At 34.2% G+C, this 17,086-nt stretch overlaps 3 protein-coding genes and 1 long non-coding RNA gene across 5 annotated transcripts; 1 reads left to right on the forward strand and 3 right to left on the reverse strand.

Annotated features, from left to right (window-relative positions):
* Positions 1–272: 272 nt before the first annotated feature.
* Positions 273–8,287, forward strand: MED28 (mediator complex subunit 28). Of its 2 annotated transcripts, none has more exons than XM_012365024.2 (4): positions 273–427; positions 1,470–1,821; positions 1,890–2,077; positions 5,818–8,287. In XM_012365024.2, exons 1-4 carry the CDS (start codon positions 368–370, stop codon positions 6,028–6,030), a joined length of 813 nt encoding a protein of 270 aa, XP_012220447.1. In that variant the 5' UTR covers positions 273–367; the 3' UTR covers positions 6,031–8,287. The 2 variants fall into 2 exon arrangements, with proteins under 2 accessions (XP_012220447.1, XP_067209258.1); XM_067353157.1 differs by lacking the exon at positions 5,818–8,287 and adding an exon at positions 3,109–5,028.
* LOC136999362 (uncharacterized) lies at positions 4,950–5,505 on the reverse strand. The gene is made up of 2 exons (XR_010889734.1): positions 5,393–5,505; positions 4,950–5,151 (listed from the first exon to the last, which is right to left on the reverse strand). It is a non-coding gene; the product is annotated as an uncharacterized lncRNA (long non-coding RNA).
* LOC105671134 (cytosol aminopeptidase) lies at positions 8,280–16,937 on the reverse strand. Its single transcript, XM_012365059.2, has 8 exons — positions 16,780–16,937; positions 16,311–16,426; positions 10,838–11,001; positions 10,486–10,660; positions 10,047–10,374; positions 9,694–9,962; positions 9,246–9,424; positions 8,280–9,074 (listed from the first exon to the last, which is right to left on the reverse strand). Exons 1-8 carry the CDS (start codon positions 16,861–16,863, stop codon positions 8,851–8,853), a joined length of 1,539 nt encoding a protein of 512 aa, XP_012220482.1. The 5' UTR covers positions 16,864–16,937; the 3' UTR covers positions 8,280–8,850.
* Positions 11,107–15,622, reverse strand: LOC105671133 (E3 ubiquitin-protein ligase COP1-like). Its single transcript, XM_012365058.2, has one exon. It carries the CDS (start codon positions 15,372–15,374, stop codon positions 13,326–13,328), a length of 2,049 nt encoding a protein of 682 aa, XP_012220481.1. The 5' UTR covers positions 15,375–15,622; the 3' UTR covers positions 11,107–13,325.
* Positions 16,938–17,086: the final 149 nt, after the last annotated feature.

The raw sequence follows: 17,086 nt of genomic DNA on the forward strand, positions 1-17,086 counted from the left end.
ATCTTTTACTTTTTAATTTTTAATTTTTTTTTTTCGTGACGTCGATACGAACCGTGTTTCGATCAAGACCATGCGAGTGATTCGCATTACAGCTCACTGTGATTGGTCGATTTGCTTGCACCTTAAGGTTACGCCTAAAACTTTTTTATGTGTACAGGCCATCATTTCCGATATACACTGCCACGATAAAATTATACACCAATCGTAAACGATTGTATAAAAAAGGTTGCAAACGTGACTATTCTGGAACCAAATATTTAGCTGAGTTAGTAGTCTAGTTATAACAAAGATGTCTATGACTGTGAGATCGAGGTTCTGCTGCTTTCGCGTATAGCCACACTAGCATGATGTGGTTGAATGTGATATAATGGCGACGCCGACTAATAGTAACGGTAACCTCGTTGACGAATTCGAAGAAGCATTTCAGGTAAAATATTCGATTTTATCACTTAGACATTGCATCTAACTATTATTCTAAGTATTCTTTTAACATATAACATGATCAAAGAAATATAATCAAGAATATTTTTACTCCAAATAATTTTAAGACATCTGATTCGATATTTTAAATTTTTTAATAAAAAATGATAATAATAATACTAAGGCTCCACTAAATTAACAAATAATCTTGGGAGAAAAAGGCAAACAGAGCCGTTGCTAATTGTTCGTGCAAAAATTATATATTATAAAATTCCAAAGACAAACGTTTCTACCTATGTTAGGCCTTCTTCAGTGCCAGATCAAAATTATAATAAACGGTATCACAAGTATCGAAGCGTCTTATAAACAAATAAGAGTCTATTATTAAAACTGTCTATTATTAATATATAGTAAAACTAAGCTGGATGGTTAAAATGGTAATTATTATCATTTTAACCATCCGACTTAGTTTTACTATGTATTCAATTTTAATCATGGATTCTTCAGTTTTTAAGAAATTCTCCATGAATTTTAAAGACATTTTGTTGAATAATGTTAGTCTCTGGCTCTTCCATGGTTTTTTATTGAATATATAGTTTCGGTTTATAATAACAATGCCAATTATCAATCTTTCTATATGGAAGTAAGTTTTAATTGAAATTATTTGTCATGAAGAATATTTGCGTATATCGTCTTATTTGTAAGACACTTCAACACTTGTGATACCGTTTATTATTTTTATTTGTAACGACACCGAGGAAGGCTTAACACAGGCAGAAATATTTGTCTTTGGAATTTTATAATATAATATAATTTTTGCACGAGCAATGGCTCTTTTTGCCTTTTTCTCCCAAGATTATTTGTTAAAAATGATATTGACATTATGGATAAAAAATAGCAACTAGTTCTGTTATAATTATTCTGTAAGTTTTGCTAAACTTATTTAAAGAGCAAAAAAGGCAATAAGAACCAAAAGAACGTAGATGTTTTTATGGATATAATCTAGATTGTCTAATCTATTGAATAATATTTTTAATTATCGTTTTCAGCAATGTTTAAGCATATTGACAAAGGACGAAGGTTTAGGCAACAATGGGACTGGCGCGTCTGGAGGTTTGACAGTGGATAAAGATGAAGGCCGCGCAGAAATGGAACAAGCCACTATGAGGTTTGTAGACCTAGCCAGGCAGATGGAAGCCTTTTTTCTGCAAAAGCGATTCCTGCTGTCCGCACTGAAGCCTGAGCTAGTTGTTAAAGAGGAAATTCAAGAATTAAAAATAGAATTGGCCCGCAAAGAAGAGCTCATAAAAAGGCATAATGAGAAAATCGCTGTTTGGCAAAATATGTTGTCAGACTTACAAGGATGGGCACAGTCCCCTGCTCAAGGACCAGCACCCAGTGGTAAGTACATATTTTAATGTTCTTATTGCAATAAGACATTCAAATAACGTCAATATTGTTGATAATAGGATTACCCAATGCAAATCAAAGCGGACAGAACCAGCAGGCTGCAGGTGGCAGTAGTAATGCTTCAATACAGCAACAGCAAATGTTGCAGCATCAGCAGCAATTGCAACAACAATTGCAGCAGCAGCAGCAACAGCAGCAGCAGCACCCACAACTGCAGCAACAATTGCAGCATCCATTGCAACAACAGGTATTTAAATAATACCGTTACGATAAAAATTGAAGTTTTACCATCTTCAAATAGATTGTTGAAAAATTTTATGCTAAATTACTAAAAGTACACTTTTTTCGAATTCAAAACAAAAAAAGAGCAAAAAACGTCACAAAATAAGGAAGAGTGAGGTACAATCATCCTTTTTTCTCTTTTAATATAGAAAAAGAAATAGCTGGAGATGAGAGTATAATTATTGTTGCATATAAATTAACACTGTAACTGAGTTTAGTTACATACTTACATATCTATGTATTTTAATAAATAATGTAAATAATTTACATTAAGTATAAAAAATAATTTTTTATTTAATTATTAAATATATCAGATTGTTTTATTATTTATTATGGATACTATCAAATAATATCTAGACACATTTGAATTGTTATGTTCCTAGAGATGTAAATTTCTTTGAATTATTTGATAAAATTTTAAAGCCTTGAATTAATAATGAATTATTGAAATATTTAATAAAAGAAAAGTCGAAAATAAAATTCTTATATATTTATATAAAATTTATGACTGAAAAATTGACACTAATTTTTTTAGAAACTTTTTACTATATAAGAAGTCATTGATTTGTAATGGGATATTCAGATTTATACTTCTTTAATATGTTGAGTAATTACGCTAATCTATTTACAAAGCTACATCAGTTGCAATAAATTTCTTGCCTTTTCTCTTTTTTCATGTTTTCCTTAAAAAATTGTAAAACGCGAAAAAGTTTATTAGTATTTGTATGAACTATATTGATTTTCTTGAATAGAATTACTATTGGCTAGTCTTTGTAATTGTGTTTTTTACGTAATCGCATTATGTGCAAATGGAAAATTTAGGATATGAGATTTAGAAATAAAACTTGCAATATGAATTATTGCAATAAAATTAAATAGTAAAATAAGAAGTCTGATTGTACTCTATTCTTCTTTAAATGAAGTTTTCGTTTCACTATAGAATATAAAATGAATGAACCATTGGATAGTCATAATTAATGCACAATATTGAAATAGTTCATAGTAATGGAACTAGATGATGATGATAAGAAGGATGATAAGGATAAGGATAAGGATAAGGATGAGAATGAGGATAAGGATAAGGATGAGGATAAGGATAAGAATAAGAATAAGGATAAGGATAAGGATAAGGATAAGGATGAGGATGTGGATGAGATTGAGATTGTGGATGAGATTGAGATTGTGGATGAGATTAAGATTGTGGATGAGAATGAGGATGAGAATGAGATTGAGATTATGGATGTGGATGAGGATGAGGATGAGGATGAGGATGAGGATGAGATTGAGATTGAGATTATGGATGTGGATGATAATGATAATGATAATGATAATGATAATTATGATGATGGTGATAATAATTATGATGATGGTGAATGAAGCTGATTGGGTGGTTGATTCAATGCCAGAAGGTTTAGAGAAATTAATTGAGTTTTTAATTAGAGGAATTGGCACTATGGCAAATTATGGCAATTGACAAAAATGTAATTCATATGTTAACTAGAAGAGAAAAGATAATCTAAAAAATTTACAGAGAATAATTTTTTTCCAAAAGTCTTGTCATTTCAGTCATAGATTTGTTGGATTATTCGAATAATTTATTTGTTTTGAGATTTTAATTTAATTTAAGCTTATTTTCATACTATACAGTCATAATATCATAATTAACGTTACGAGACCAAAATTTTAATAATTGTGTTCTCTTACTACTTTTTATCATAATAATATATTTATTGTTACATTTTCGTTTGCCTGTTATTCATTGCATTCGAGTAGTGATGGAATTCAAATAGTCTCAAGACATCTTGAGTTAAAGGCTGAAAATTAAGAAGTCTCAAAACATCTTACAAACTATTGATGATTAAGTCTTGAATATTTATATATACACATACATATATCATACATGTGTGTGTGCGTGTGTGCACGTGCATGCGTATATGTATATTATTGAAAATATTTCACACATTCAGGATATTCAAACTTTCAAGATTTTCAATTATAACAGTCTTGCAAGATGTTTTGTAACTTTTGATTTTCGATCATTCTCAATTTGCTTAAAAATTTGCAAATAAGAATCTTGAAATTCCATTACTTCAAGATGTGTGATTGTACATATGCGAGTGTATGCGATGGGTATGCACGAAGATGTGTGTGTGTGTGTGTGTGTGTGTGTGCGCGCGCGCGCGCGCGCGCGTGTGTTGTGTGTGTTTGCTTGCAAAATTGTATCTATACGCGAGAATCATATATTATTAAACAAATTCTTTCCGTTTTGATTGAAATGCTAGAACACAGAGAATATTTCTCCTTTTTTTTCGAGAACTGAAGAGACGAGGTAACTAGTTCTGTTTTTCTTTCATATAAGAGATAATGCGTATAATATATCAGTGCCTTAATTCCTATTCAAACATAGAAATGTATCATATATAAAAGAGAACAGAAGTGCTTTTACGATTAGCTGCGATATAGGAATACATAAAAAAAATATGAATTTTACTTTAGAAGGAAAGAGTATCGAAGAATTAGTTGTACACGTGCAAAAAACTGTTGTAAGATAGTGCCAAAACAATGAATACGAAAATATGTACAAATAATTAGCCAAAAACAAAAAAAGAAACAGAAGAAGAAGTGTAATAAATCTGGTACGGCAATAATGATAAAGCTTAGGAATATTCGTAAGTTGTATGCTTCGTGTGTTAACACAAAGGTCTAAATAATTATTCTCACACGAAAAGACTCGAAAAGACTTGAACTGATATGTATAAGTTTAAATGTATACGGTGATAGGTGATATTTTTAGACATTTGACGCGCTTTCGTAAGGAAGATTTTTATATAGAGACGTAACAAAACGACGTACGCATAGACGTTATTTCTTTCATCTTATTTTTTTACATTTTTTTTTCTTATGGATGAGAGACATGTTTCTTCGCGTCATCTCTGTATTCATAAAGGAAATTATATATGAGCATAAGACGTTCCTCTCTGCATGTAGATATTGTATGCATGCCTACATATATATACTGTTACACAAATTGAATTCTGCCTACGAAAATCAGTGACGAAATATTGTTATTTGTAAATTAGGATAACTACTATCAAAGTTCCTTCTGTGCAAATAGTTTTACAATTCTTGTGAATATAAAGATATATATTTCGTAATAAATTTAGATGATAAATATGGTGATATAAAGTATTTAAATCGTAAGTACGGAATAACGCAAGGAGAAGCATTATAGCCATTGCAATTTGAAAAATAATGTTTTACTTATGTTGTCTTTACTCACCAGTAGATATTGCCGCAGAATAAATATCTCTGTTCATCGCAAAAAAACAACCATTGTGCTTTCTTTCATTGCCCTTGCCTACTTGTCGTCATTCCCTGACAGATCCGACATATCTCTCTGACAGATTCTCGTCATTTTCGTCATTTTCGTCATTCTCGTCACTCTCGTTTGCGCGTGTCTATCTTTCTGAATGTATGCATGCATGTGGAGTATATTTTTGGGATACTTTAGCTGTTTCGGGAGAGTAACGGAGTAGTCTGCAGTATTGTTTTTTCTTTCAAGAGAGTGTAGAAACTTATCTCAGTTATCTCTCTGTGGTAGATCTTTTCGCTACATTCATATATACATGTATCAGAGGAAACATCCTGATCGCGTCCTCTTTTACTAGTCTTCATCATGTATCCTTATTTGGTGTAACTTTGCAGGTGCAACAGGGCACAGGTGGTCCGCCGACATCAGGTCTTCAAGGAGTCGGTGTGCCGGTCAATCAGCAGGGCATGTTCATGGCGCAGGGTGTCGCCGGTGGCAGAGCCACCGGATTCCCGGTAGGCGGTATGGGTAGCAGCGCCCTGCAAGGACCCTTGGCTTATCTGGAAAAAACAACGAGCAACATAGGGATGCCAGAGAGGCGGAGTTGACGCGGAAGGGGGAGGGGCCGGGGCCGGGGTCGTGGAAGAGGCCGAGGTAGAGGAAGAGGCGGTGGTGGCAGCGGTCTACCGCCACCACCACCACTTCTCGATCCCTCAGACCCGTCGTCGTATGCTGCTGCCGCCGCAGTTGCAGCCGCCGCGGCGGCGCCCCTTCCCTCTCCGCAACAGCAGCCTCCCCCGCCTTGCTCATAAATGTAACGTGGTGATCTCGATTTCTTCTTCTTGGAGAAAGAGACTACACTTGCAGCTTCCAAGGTCGAGTGCATCACTTCGTTAAAAGCTTACGTTTAAGCTTATAGACCTGAATGTACTGTGTGTCAGTGATGGTAGTGGAAAGGATTCAAGTCGACGTGGTGATACGCGTCGCATTATGAAGTTGTGATTACTTTGTATAAATGTAGCATCGAACATTTACGAAGTGATGGAGCCCTTAAATGACAAAAAACAGTATTTCAACAGTGCCAGTTCGGATCGACGTTTACAACCGTACGAACATTGTAACTCTGTACGTTGTCTTGTATGTTGTATGAATGTTTCATTCTGTACTAGTCCTGGAAATAGTGGTAAAATAGTGGTTAGCTCACGTGAAGCGCGCAGATAGTTGTGAAATAGAATAAGCTTTTTGTAATTACAGGTGGAGATAAGAGAACTGTACATAACGAGATTACGTGCGATGCAAGCAACGTGATATAACTTTTACTCGTACATAGAAATAAGAACGATACCTATCTCTTCCTCCTATGCCTTTCTTTATACCGCATTATAATTTGCAATATATTAACGTTCCGAGGTTGTGTCGACATTTTTATAATAAACTGCGTTTATCGTTTTTTACAGTGCCTTTGAATGCCTATCAAGAGTACTGTTTGTGCGACACGAATCAAATGTACATTGCCTAATGCATTGTGCAAAATTAAAATTTGTATTACGCACATTGATTACGCTAGATTAGTATAAGCATCCATTGTCGTGGAATATTTTGCACGAACTTTAAATATTTAATTAATTTGTCCATTCTTGTATAAATTTTAAATCTTTATAATTAATTCTTTATAATGGAATTATATGCGTGTGTAACTAATGTACACATATGCATTAAAATATGGAGACTATTTTCTCGTTAAAAATTTACTTATAATAGTATAATTTGTTTGTGTTATGCGCTGTTGGAATAAATTTTGCATCTATTAACACGATATGTTCTATGAAAGCATTGTCATGTGATGTTAAAATAATTTTATGACACAATGCATATTGTAGAACAAAGCTCTATATATAAATTTTAATTATGTATATTTAATTAGTATAAAGTACTCGGAAGATCGCGTAAGACGGCAATAAATTAATTTTATGTAGATGAATATAATCATCTTTTTATTTATATTAATGGATGACTTACGTATTATGCTTTTTTTACAAATTCCAAGATAAAGTGCTTATACTATTCATTACTTTTAGATATTATGTATTCGTACAGATATAATGTAACTCATTTTTATTCTATACAATACTTGTTGTATGCACTGTAGTATAAAGTTGATATATATAAATATCAATTAAAGCGTGCTTTCTTATTTTTATTATTTCTAGTTTAAGATCATGGTAAAGTCCTCGAAAATATTTACTGAAATAGCTCAGCTTTACACATACAGATAGTTTGATAGTTTGATAAAATTATAAGCGTGTATAAAACTTATTTTTAAAACATCTATCATAGTTGTAGTTCATTTTTATAGCCAATCAAATATAATAATCACATGTGTAAAATGGGATTATTATTATAGTTTGATCAATTTGTAAAAGAAATGTCTCATTTTTATATATAAGAATAATATCTATAAAGGAAAGATTTTTAGTTAATAATTAGATTTCCTTTTTGAAAAATGAGATAAAAATTAGCTGCTAGATTTATAAAAAGTTTGGAATCTTAAAATAATTTTATAACAAATTTCACAAACATTTTTATACATGTCCATCGTACTCATGTATGCTTTTTGTTATCTGCAAAAGATTTGTAGATAACAAAAGGTATAATTACATAGTGTTGCAAGCGATAATTTTAGATGCCAGAGGATTTTGTTAAAAGAAAGGCAGGGAAGTAAACCGAATGTATATATAAACCGTCCCTTGTTTTTTTTAAACAAGAATTATGGAATCAAATTTCGTGGAACAGGATGCGTTCGGAGATGCTTAAATTCGACAGATGTGAAAATTGTTGAAATAAAATGAGCAGTTCATCCAAATATTACAAGACATTCTATTTCAAATATTTTTTATCGCATGTATACACATTACTTGCAGAGTATATATTTTAAATATACAGGAAATGCGTGGTAACTTAGAAAATATAGGCAGTGTCTAATATGTTGAGGTACAATGGTTTTATTTGAGAAGTTTGAATAATTATTATGCATTTTAACCATTTCTCTGTGAATTTATTTCATCAACGAGACTTCAAAAAAATGTTAATTTTTTTCTACCAACGAGTATACTCGGGCAAGTAAGTGGTCAGGGAAGTTAATCTACAAAATAAAACAGTCATAAACAGTTAAAATTAGATAATTAAAACTTCAAAATAAAAAATTAAAACGAGACTAAGACTTCTGTCCAATACAATCCTCTCCATATTAGGCGCAATTCTCCTGTGTAATGTGTATCTCTATATACATATGTTTTATGTGTATAAACTCTTATGTGTATACACGTTCATTTTATAATTATTATACTTATATATATGATATTACAAAACCCACCCGAAAAATATAATTACGAAAAGATGTGCAAATTATGTATAGTGACCATTGCTGCTTAAGACATCTGTAAAAATTGTATAAGCGTACGTGTCGGACGTCCAGTCATTCCAGCTGGGATATACGGTAACTCATCGTGAGCGGGACCCATGACACCAGCTATATCCAAATGCATCCACGATACATCCTTGGGGACGAATTCCCTCAAGAAAGCAGCGGCAGTGCAAGAGCCACCACCTTTGCATTTTGCGATGTTGTTTAAATCGGCACCTTTGACTTTTTCTGAAAATTACAATGAAATAATTAATTTAAGGGCTTAAAAAAAGTGACAGCACAACGTTATGTCGGAATTTATAAAGGAAGGACCATCTTCTAATTTATACAATAATTCACGCAAAAGTGTGAGGCAAATAATGGATATAATGTTGAATAACTTAATGTTGAAACACTTACTCGTCACTTCATCAGTGAAGTGTTGCCACAGAGGGAATCTCCATACTCGATCACCGGTTATCGCGCCAGCATTTCTTAGAGTTTCATAAAGATTGCTATCATTGGTGAATACTCCAGTTGCAGAATTTGACAATGCGACTCTCATGGCACCGGTCAATGTAGCGATATCCAGAATAAATCTATTTGGATTAGAGATTTATTAATCTACAATCGTTTGCAACAAGTTGTGTGCTGTGCATTTTTCTCTAAAAACTGATTTTTCTCATGAGTTAGATTCTTTTCAAAAAGAATTACATATAAATATTAAATTTCTTTGAAGATTGACACTAAATTAAATAAAATTAATAAAATCCAACAATTTTCTAACAGATTTCTAATGTTAAGTGCCACTGCTAACATAATTTGTGCTAAACGTTGTTATAAGACAAATAAGAATTACGAAAAGTACCTCGGATTAAATTCTTGCGCGTAGCAAAGGGCGTCAGCGAGAATCAATCTGCCTTCCGCATCGGTGTTGTCCACAATGATAGTTTTGCCGTTCATCGCTCGCACCACGTCTCCCGGCTTCGTGGCCAGTCCGGACGGCAGATTCTCCGTGAGCGGGATCAATCCAATGATATTTTTCTTGATTTTCAGTTCCGCTGCGGCTCGGATGGTGGCTGCCACGCAAGCGGCGCCGCTCATATCGGCACGCATTTCGTCCATTTCTGACGACGGCTGCGAGTAACATTTTTTTTTCTTTCTGTTTTCATGTCTTTTTTTCCCCCTTTACATCGTCTTTAGAGACGTGAAATGACTTACCTTAAGGCTGATGCCACCGGCATCGAAAGTGACTCCCTTGCCTACAAACGTCAACGGTGGTTCGTTAGAGTTCTCGGCACCTTTGTAATTGATTTCAAGGAATTTGGGCGGCTCGATGCTACCACGCGCCACGCTAAGAAACGAGCCCATTTTCTTCTGCTCGGCCCATTTCCTGTCACGCACCTGAACATCGACTCCGAGATGTGTCAGAACTTCGGAGACCCGTTGTGAGAATATCGTGGGCGTCATCAGATTCGCGGGCGTATCCGCGAGCTCACGGGCCCAATTCTGTGCCTTGGCTTTGACAATACCCGCTCGCCATTCTGCCCTTAAAAAAAAATCGACAGATTATAATTTCATATAATAGTAACTCGAAGTCAAGATTTTCCATCGCAGTAAATGTTTTGCGCCGAGACGAGAATAAGGAATCACTACTTACTCTCCTTCTTCTCCATACAAAGAGATCTTTGGTAACTTCTTTCTTTTCTCTTCATTTTTGTATCCTTGATAAAGCCATGTCGACAGACCAGCACCTTCGGCAGCAGCTTCCGCGTCACCCAGAGTTTCCAGCTTAATATCCTTTATCTCAACATCGTCCAATGCACGACATCCCGCTAAAATAATATATAAAATATTATTGAATATTTGTTATTAATATTCAAATGTTTCAAAAACCTCTTTCAAAGTACGATTTGAGGAGGAAAGATTTGAACAACACACAGAATGGAATATGATTATTTTTTTATAATTCATAATATATAATAAGAGAAATTGTTAATAAAAGAAATTACCTGCTGCAGCAGCACGCACGTTTTCCTTTCCTTCGTGGATTTCTTCAAGTTTGTTGATAACAAGACCTTGCTTTCCCAAGCCAACTACTGCGACTCCACTGTAATCTGTTTCATCCAAACCCCAAAACACTCTAGCATGACCTTTAGGTATCTTTGGTCCCGCTCTGTAGCGTAAAAATTCATTCAAAGTTAGTGAAAAAGTGACAATTGTGACCGATTGTGACAATTTATAAGAAACAATGCACGACAACAATATATGTAACAGACAGTTTCAGACACAAAATCGTAAATTTATTAATTACAGAAATCTAGACATTTTTTTGACACTCATCATGTACGATATAGTAATTTGTAATTTTAAAATACATTCTAAAAATATACTATTTTTTATTCTAGAATATTCCTTTCCGGTACAGTTACATACACACACATGAACGTGCAATGTGTGTATATAGCTCGGTACATTTACAATAATTCTCTTCAAAGATTATAGCTACACATTAATTCACAACTGCTATTGTTCTCTCGGTCTACAGTATCGGCGTTGATACATTTACAGATAGCTGTTTTACATTCAGTTCTTACTAATAATTTAAATTCACGAGTGCGCGCGCGCGCGCGCGTTACAACCTATTTAAGTGATTTAAGATATAATACAATGCAATTTCTGTTGATAAAGTTCACAAATATCAGTTTTTTTTTTTTTATATACAGCAATGTTATAAGCAGCAATGCGATTTTGTTATAGGCATATAATTGGCATAGTTTTACAATAATTTAAAATAACGAAAAACGGATTTACATTATATTTTTTTAGGAAACAAAAAATAATGAACGTTAACGCTTACGGCAGAAAATAGTTCTGTAAAAAAAATTTAAATACAACTCACTGTTCTACTAGTTTTATATTCCAAGAATCCTACACGATTTTTATATATAATCTTTACCACACATTTCTTCTTTTATATTTGCCTTTTGTACATTTTGGCACACGTCAGAAACGTTTTGTTTTGCAACATTCATATAGAGGAACAATTCATGTTATTTTAATTCGTGTAATTTTAAGTTAGGCTCACAGCAAATTTTTTAATAGTATAGTAACGATAATATTAACGTTGATCTAAAAACTTTTTGATATAAACTATTAATATTAACTATCAATATAAAAACTTTTAAACGCAATTAAAAAAATATCCAGCTGCAAATCATATGATTTTAATGTGTTATCTGTTTGTACAATTATCACAAAAACAAATATTTGTCAACTATTGATTACACCTTATCACATGTTTGTTTGCGAAGTTGCGATATTATCAAGTCATTTTCGACAATAATGCATTGCAAAAAGATTTTTAAGTAGGATTTTTGTCATCAAAATATGTGTTGTTATTAAACATATATTGTTTTTTATATGTTATCGAATACACATTTTATATTATAATTAATTAAAATAAATTGAATCGTGATTTTTTTAACACGTAAAAATTATTAAAAAATACACATTTAAACACACATACACACATACACACATACACACACGCACACATGCACACATATTCTTATATACATTTTTTAAAATGAAACGCTTCTTCCAAACTATTGCGTAGTTATTGAATGAATTTCACTTTCATGCCGATCATCTAAAAATATCTATTTGCACAAATTACAGTTTTAACAAGCATATTTCTGGCAAAGTTAAGTATCAGCAACTTAATATAAAATTTATTTTTAAAAATCATTTTAATACCGTACGTAATACGTAATACGTAAATTATCGTATGCAGAAACATCTTTTATATATGATTCAACAATACAAAATGTTTATATCATTTATTACAATTCAGTCTATACTTAGAATTATACTCAAATTAGATTAGAAAACAGATTTAAGATACGCAAAAAATAATTAACTATACCAATTTCCCCAATTATACTTATAAATTATGTACAATCCAGAGAAAATATTTGTGTTCTCTGGTTGATTGAGCATAGATTAATTGGAGATCTCCACCTGCAATAATGGTTGATGATATGATCTACCTATTTTCACCATCATTGTCATTCAATTTAGATTCCGTTGCGTTAGAAATTTTTTTTGCGTAGCATTATATTATATTACACTAAATTTAGAATAGCTCCATTGTTTCTCGTTGTTACTCACACTCACAAACTAATCACAAGTCACAAAGCCATAAAATAAAAAGGGTCCTAATATACTAAGTATATGAATATAAGATAGAAAAAAACTAATATTCGCACATTATTAATTTTGTTTCAATTTTTCTCCAAGCATTGCTGTAATTCTTAAATTGTTCTTCTAAAATATAATTTCTTTCATATTATACAATTTCCTTATTTCTAGATTCCGGTCTTTTTTATTATACAGACCCTTTTTAATTTACGGTGATCAAATGTATGCTTTACTCACGATTTGTCGTTCGTCACAATTTTTAATTATTTTATTTGTAATTGTCTTAAATTAATAATTCTAATAAAGTTCTAATATTTTAATAATTCCTTGAGAATTAGCAGCTACCACAACGTTGGACATTTGCCTCCAGCATACCGCAGACACGAACTCGTTCAGATCCTCCTCTCTCCTGTCTTGCAACTCCAATATACTTCGCACAGCATCAAATTTATATGAGAACAACTGTTTCGTCAGTCCTTTATAATAGACGTATAACGCATTATTTTCAGAACCGCAAGCAACGTAATCGCCATCAGTGGCGAGGCCGACAAAGTTCTTTTCATTTACGTGTCCTACGAAAGATCGCAGACAGAGCGGGTTGTTGATGTTCCACATTTTCAATTGAGAATCCGTACTTGCCGACACAATTTCTTCTTTATTGATAAATTTAACGTAGGAGACGGCTTTACGATGTCCTTTGAATACACACAACGCCTCCTTCATGTTACGCAAATCGTAATAGTGCACACAGTGATCAGCAGAGCCAAACGCCAGGTGACACGAGCTGCGCGGATTGAATTTCACACAGCATACGTTCGCCTTCGCCTCCAACGATGCTACAGAATAATCGGTGTTCAATGCCCACAATTTTACTCGAGCGTCATCGGAGCCGGATGCGATCAATCTAGTGTCCACGTCGTTGAAATCGACGGACCAGCATCTTTTCTCGTGTTCCTGAAATGCTTTGGTCCTCTGACCGGTCGTCGCATCCCATACCGTTACCGTGCCCTCATAATCGGATGACGCCAGCATGCCCTTGTGAAAAGAATTCCATGAAACGCATGAGATTTTAGAGCTCGAAACCATCTCGATACACGGATAATGAATGTCCACAGTGTCACGTATAACGGCGCCATAATCGAAAACTTTTATTCGCTTTGTCACACCGGCTATTGCAAAGAACTCGTTATCCTTGTCAAATTCTATACTAGATACGATAGTGGAATTGTTGAAGAGATCCGATGAGTAGTTGAGAGTGGCCAACGGACGCAGAGAAGTGTACCTTGAAAATTTCACGAGATTCTCGCGGAAGACGTTCAAACCGGAACTCGTGCTGTGCACGCCGCCGTGCTGCTGCGCTTCACTCTGGTACTGCAGTTTCTGACCAAGCAGCAATTCTTTACCGCGAGAATCAAAGTAGCATTGAACGAAATCGTCGAAATGAGCATGCAGCCTCTTCCTGCGTACAGCTAGGGTCGATCCGCCTGACTGAGCAACGCTCGGATTTGTCAAGTTATCGTTGCCGACGGTCGCCTTGTCGCTAGGTTTCACCATATTCGAATCTATTATGTCTATAAGGCCGAGCATCTCCCTTCTGAGAGCCGAGACCTGCGCGTTATCATTTTCGCTTGCTTTCTTCACGTCCTCCGCTCGTGGACACTTGCTCTGAACGTCTTTTAGAATGTTTTCCACCTCCTCCATGTCTTTCTTGATTAGCGCCACTTCCTTCTGCAACTGATTCATCTGCTCCTCCTTTTGTTGCAGCAAGTGTTTTAGGAATTCGTACAGGAGTTTGTTTTGCGCGGTACAAGTCTCTGCCTCCAGTAAATGTTTCCGCTGAGTCAGTACTTCCAACATAACATTTACATCAGGTAAAGTGAGATTGGCGCTTTCCGCCGCCACGATGCTTCTTAATCCATCGGCTGCCGGTATTGATAAATCGTTACCCGACGTTCTATGTCTGCTGTTCTCTGCATAAGAGCCTAGCTGTGCGAGGCCTTTAGTTCTCGTTTTATATTTTGAGACTAGTTCGTCCAACAAAAAGTTTGGAAAGATGTCTTGTTCCTTCAGAGTGAAACTGCATTTTGGACATCGGTCCTTAATCTCTAGACACTTGACGATGCAGTGATGGCAAAACGTATGTCCGCAACGTGTGATGTATGCCGTGTCGATGAGATCAAAACAAATTGGACACATGTAATCGTTGCTTTTATCTTCTAATATACCGGTCATCCTCTGCAGAACATTTGTTGATTGGTGATGTTTCCTAATTTTACCGCTACTGTCGCCTAATCCACCACTGCTCCCTGCACTGCTATCGTTTCCCATATCACCAGAACCCGACATTACTACTATTATTCTATCAGATTTTTTGTCAGTCTTGAAGCAATGATGGTTAACCGAAGAGTTTATAGTTTAAAATCCCCTAATCGGACATTCAATTCGATGAAAAGAATCCGTTGATTCAAAAAGAATATGTCATAAATCAGGCAGTATTATAATTTTTATTTTATAAAGCGCAGCGTATTTCTAGGAAATCCTTGTGGGGCAAGTTGCGCTTCATATCATGTGTATAATACCATCTCTCAGTCTAGTCACTCCTGAAACAATGAAAATAATGCCAGTGAGCTCATGAGATAATATGACTACTATTGAAAAATTCAGAAGTTTTAATAAAACGGAAAATATTTTATGTGAGAAATTTTAAGATAACAAAGGGAAAGCACTTCTGAATGTCAGATAAAGCTCAGGCAGCATTATAACAATTGTTTCAGGCTGGAAATATGAATAAAATATTTAAACATATTGTTATATCTTATAATAAAACGAAAGCGAAAGAACAATTTGATAAAGTAATGCCGTGTAAGGACTTCTTGTATGTATAGTTTTATATCTTAGTGTACACACCTGTTAAACAAATTGTATGTGAAAAGTATGTACATACATATATGTATATGTGAAAAACAAAGAAGGGAGAAGGAAAATAGGAGAAAGAGAGAAAGGAAAAGAAAGAAAATATACAAGTCAATTTCATTGAGAAAAAGGATATGTAATACGGAAAAAGAAAAAGATACTTCGATATTAAGTAACATATGTGTCCAAATAATTACGAAAAAGTCTGGCGAGATTATATTCTATATAGCGATCAAGGGGAACAGCCTTGTTAGATAAGAACGACACTAACACAGACGTATTGCGATGTGATACCATTTCTAAAATCGCACGGATGCATAAAAGATTACAGCAGTAATGAATATATACATATAATATTTAAAAACTTACAGCAAGATGTTTTTCAGCAGCCTGCCGTTAACTAACTCATTGTACTTGGTTGCTGTAGGAGTAAGGGCGATATTGTTTTCATTCTCTGTCTCGTAAATACCAAGCACCAATCCTTTCTATGAAAAAAAATGGTAATAACACGTTAAAAGTGACTTTCTAACTCTCATAAGAAATTCTTTTCGGGAACATTTTGAGGTCGTTACGAATCATATTGAAGAGTTCGAATCAAATCGGCAATAACTATCAATATTCGATCGTTAATATTATCATTTACGAAAGGCTTGAACAATTTGCGTGCCGTTTCGTACTTGAAATACTCCGACATGCACACAGCGACTGTAAGTCGTATCGGACATTCGTCGTTAATTGTTCAAACCTCGACGAAAATTTAACGTTTCCTCTTTTTGAGAAACAAATTCGTGCTATTTTAACCAGTAAAACAAAACGGCGAGTGAAATTGCTTTATTACCTTCATGGTCGATACGCTGGCGAAGAAACGTAAGTGTAAATTTCCGTGCAGTGTCACCTTAGCCCTGATAAAAGACAATGCCATAATTCGTTCTCGAGAACATTTAGATATGATGCATTGTCATGGAATAATAGCTGTAACTAGAGTGGAAACTTAGATTGATTATTAGCGCCATGCATAGACAACTACGTCAACTATGAATGCAAAAAATTATTTCTTTTTTACCAATTGTGGGTATGATAAATACTCTTTTAACGCATTGACAGTCGGTAAGATAAAATTACTTCGTATCGCTATTCTTTATAAC

Source organism: Linepithema humile, chromosome 4 (genome assembly GCF_040581485.1).
Source record: "Linepithema humile isolate Giens D197 chromosome 4, Lhum_UNIL_v1.0, whole genome shotgun sequence".
NCBI lineage: Eukaryota > Metazoa > Arthropoda > Insecta > Hymenoptera > Formicidae > Linepithema > Linepithema humile.

What these genes read in the sequence shown, in the direction of transcription:
- MED28 (XM_067353157.1), top strand. Translation starts at nt 368, where the DNA reads ATGGCGACGCCGACTAATAGTAACGGTAACCTCGTTGACGAATTCGAA. An exon ending in TCAAGGACCAGCACCCAGTG is followed by an intron (nt 1,822 to 1,889) that starts GTAAGTACATAT and finishes TGTTGATAATAG; the next exon opens with GATTACCCAATGCAAATCAA. An exon ending in AGCATCCATTGCAACAACAG is followed by an intron (nt 2,078 to 3,108) that starts GTATTTAAATAA and finishes ATATTGAAATAG; the next exon opens with TTCATAGTAATGGAACTAGA.
- LOC105671133 (XM_012365058.2), bottom strand. Translation starts at nt 15,374, where the DNA reads ATGTCGGGTTCTGGTGATATGGGAAACGATAGCAGTGCAGGGAGCAGT.
- LOC105671134 (XM_012365059.2), bottom strand. Translation starts at nt 16,863, where the DNA reads ATGGCATTGTCTTTTATCAGGGCTAAGGTGACACTGCACGGAAATTTA. An exon ending in GCGCAAGAATTTAATCCGAG is followed by an intron (nt 9,425 to 9,693) that starts GTACTTTTCGTA and finishes TAATCCAAATAG; the next exon opens with ATTTATTCTGGATATCGCTA. An exon ending in CTTCACTGATGAAGTGACGA is followed by an intron (nt 9,075 to 9,245) that starts GTAAGTGTTTCA and finishes TGTAATTTTCAG; the next exon opens with AAAAAGTCAAAGGTGCCGAT.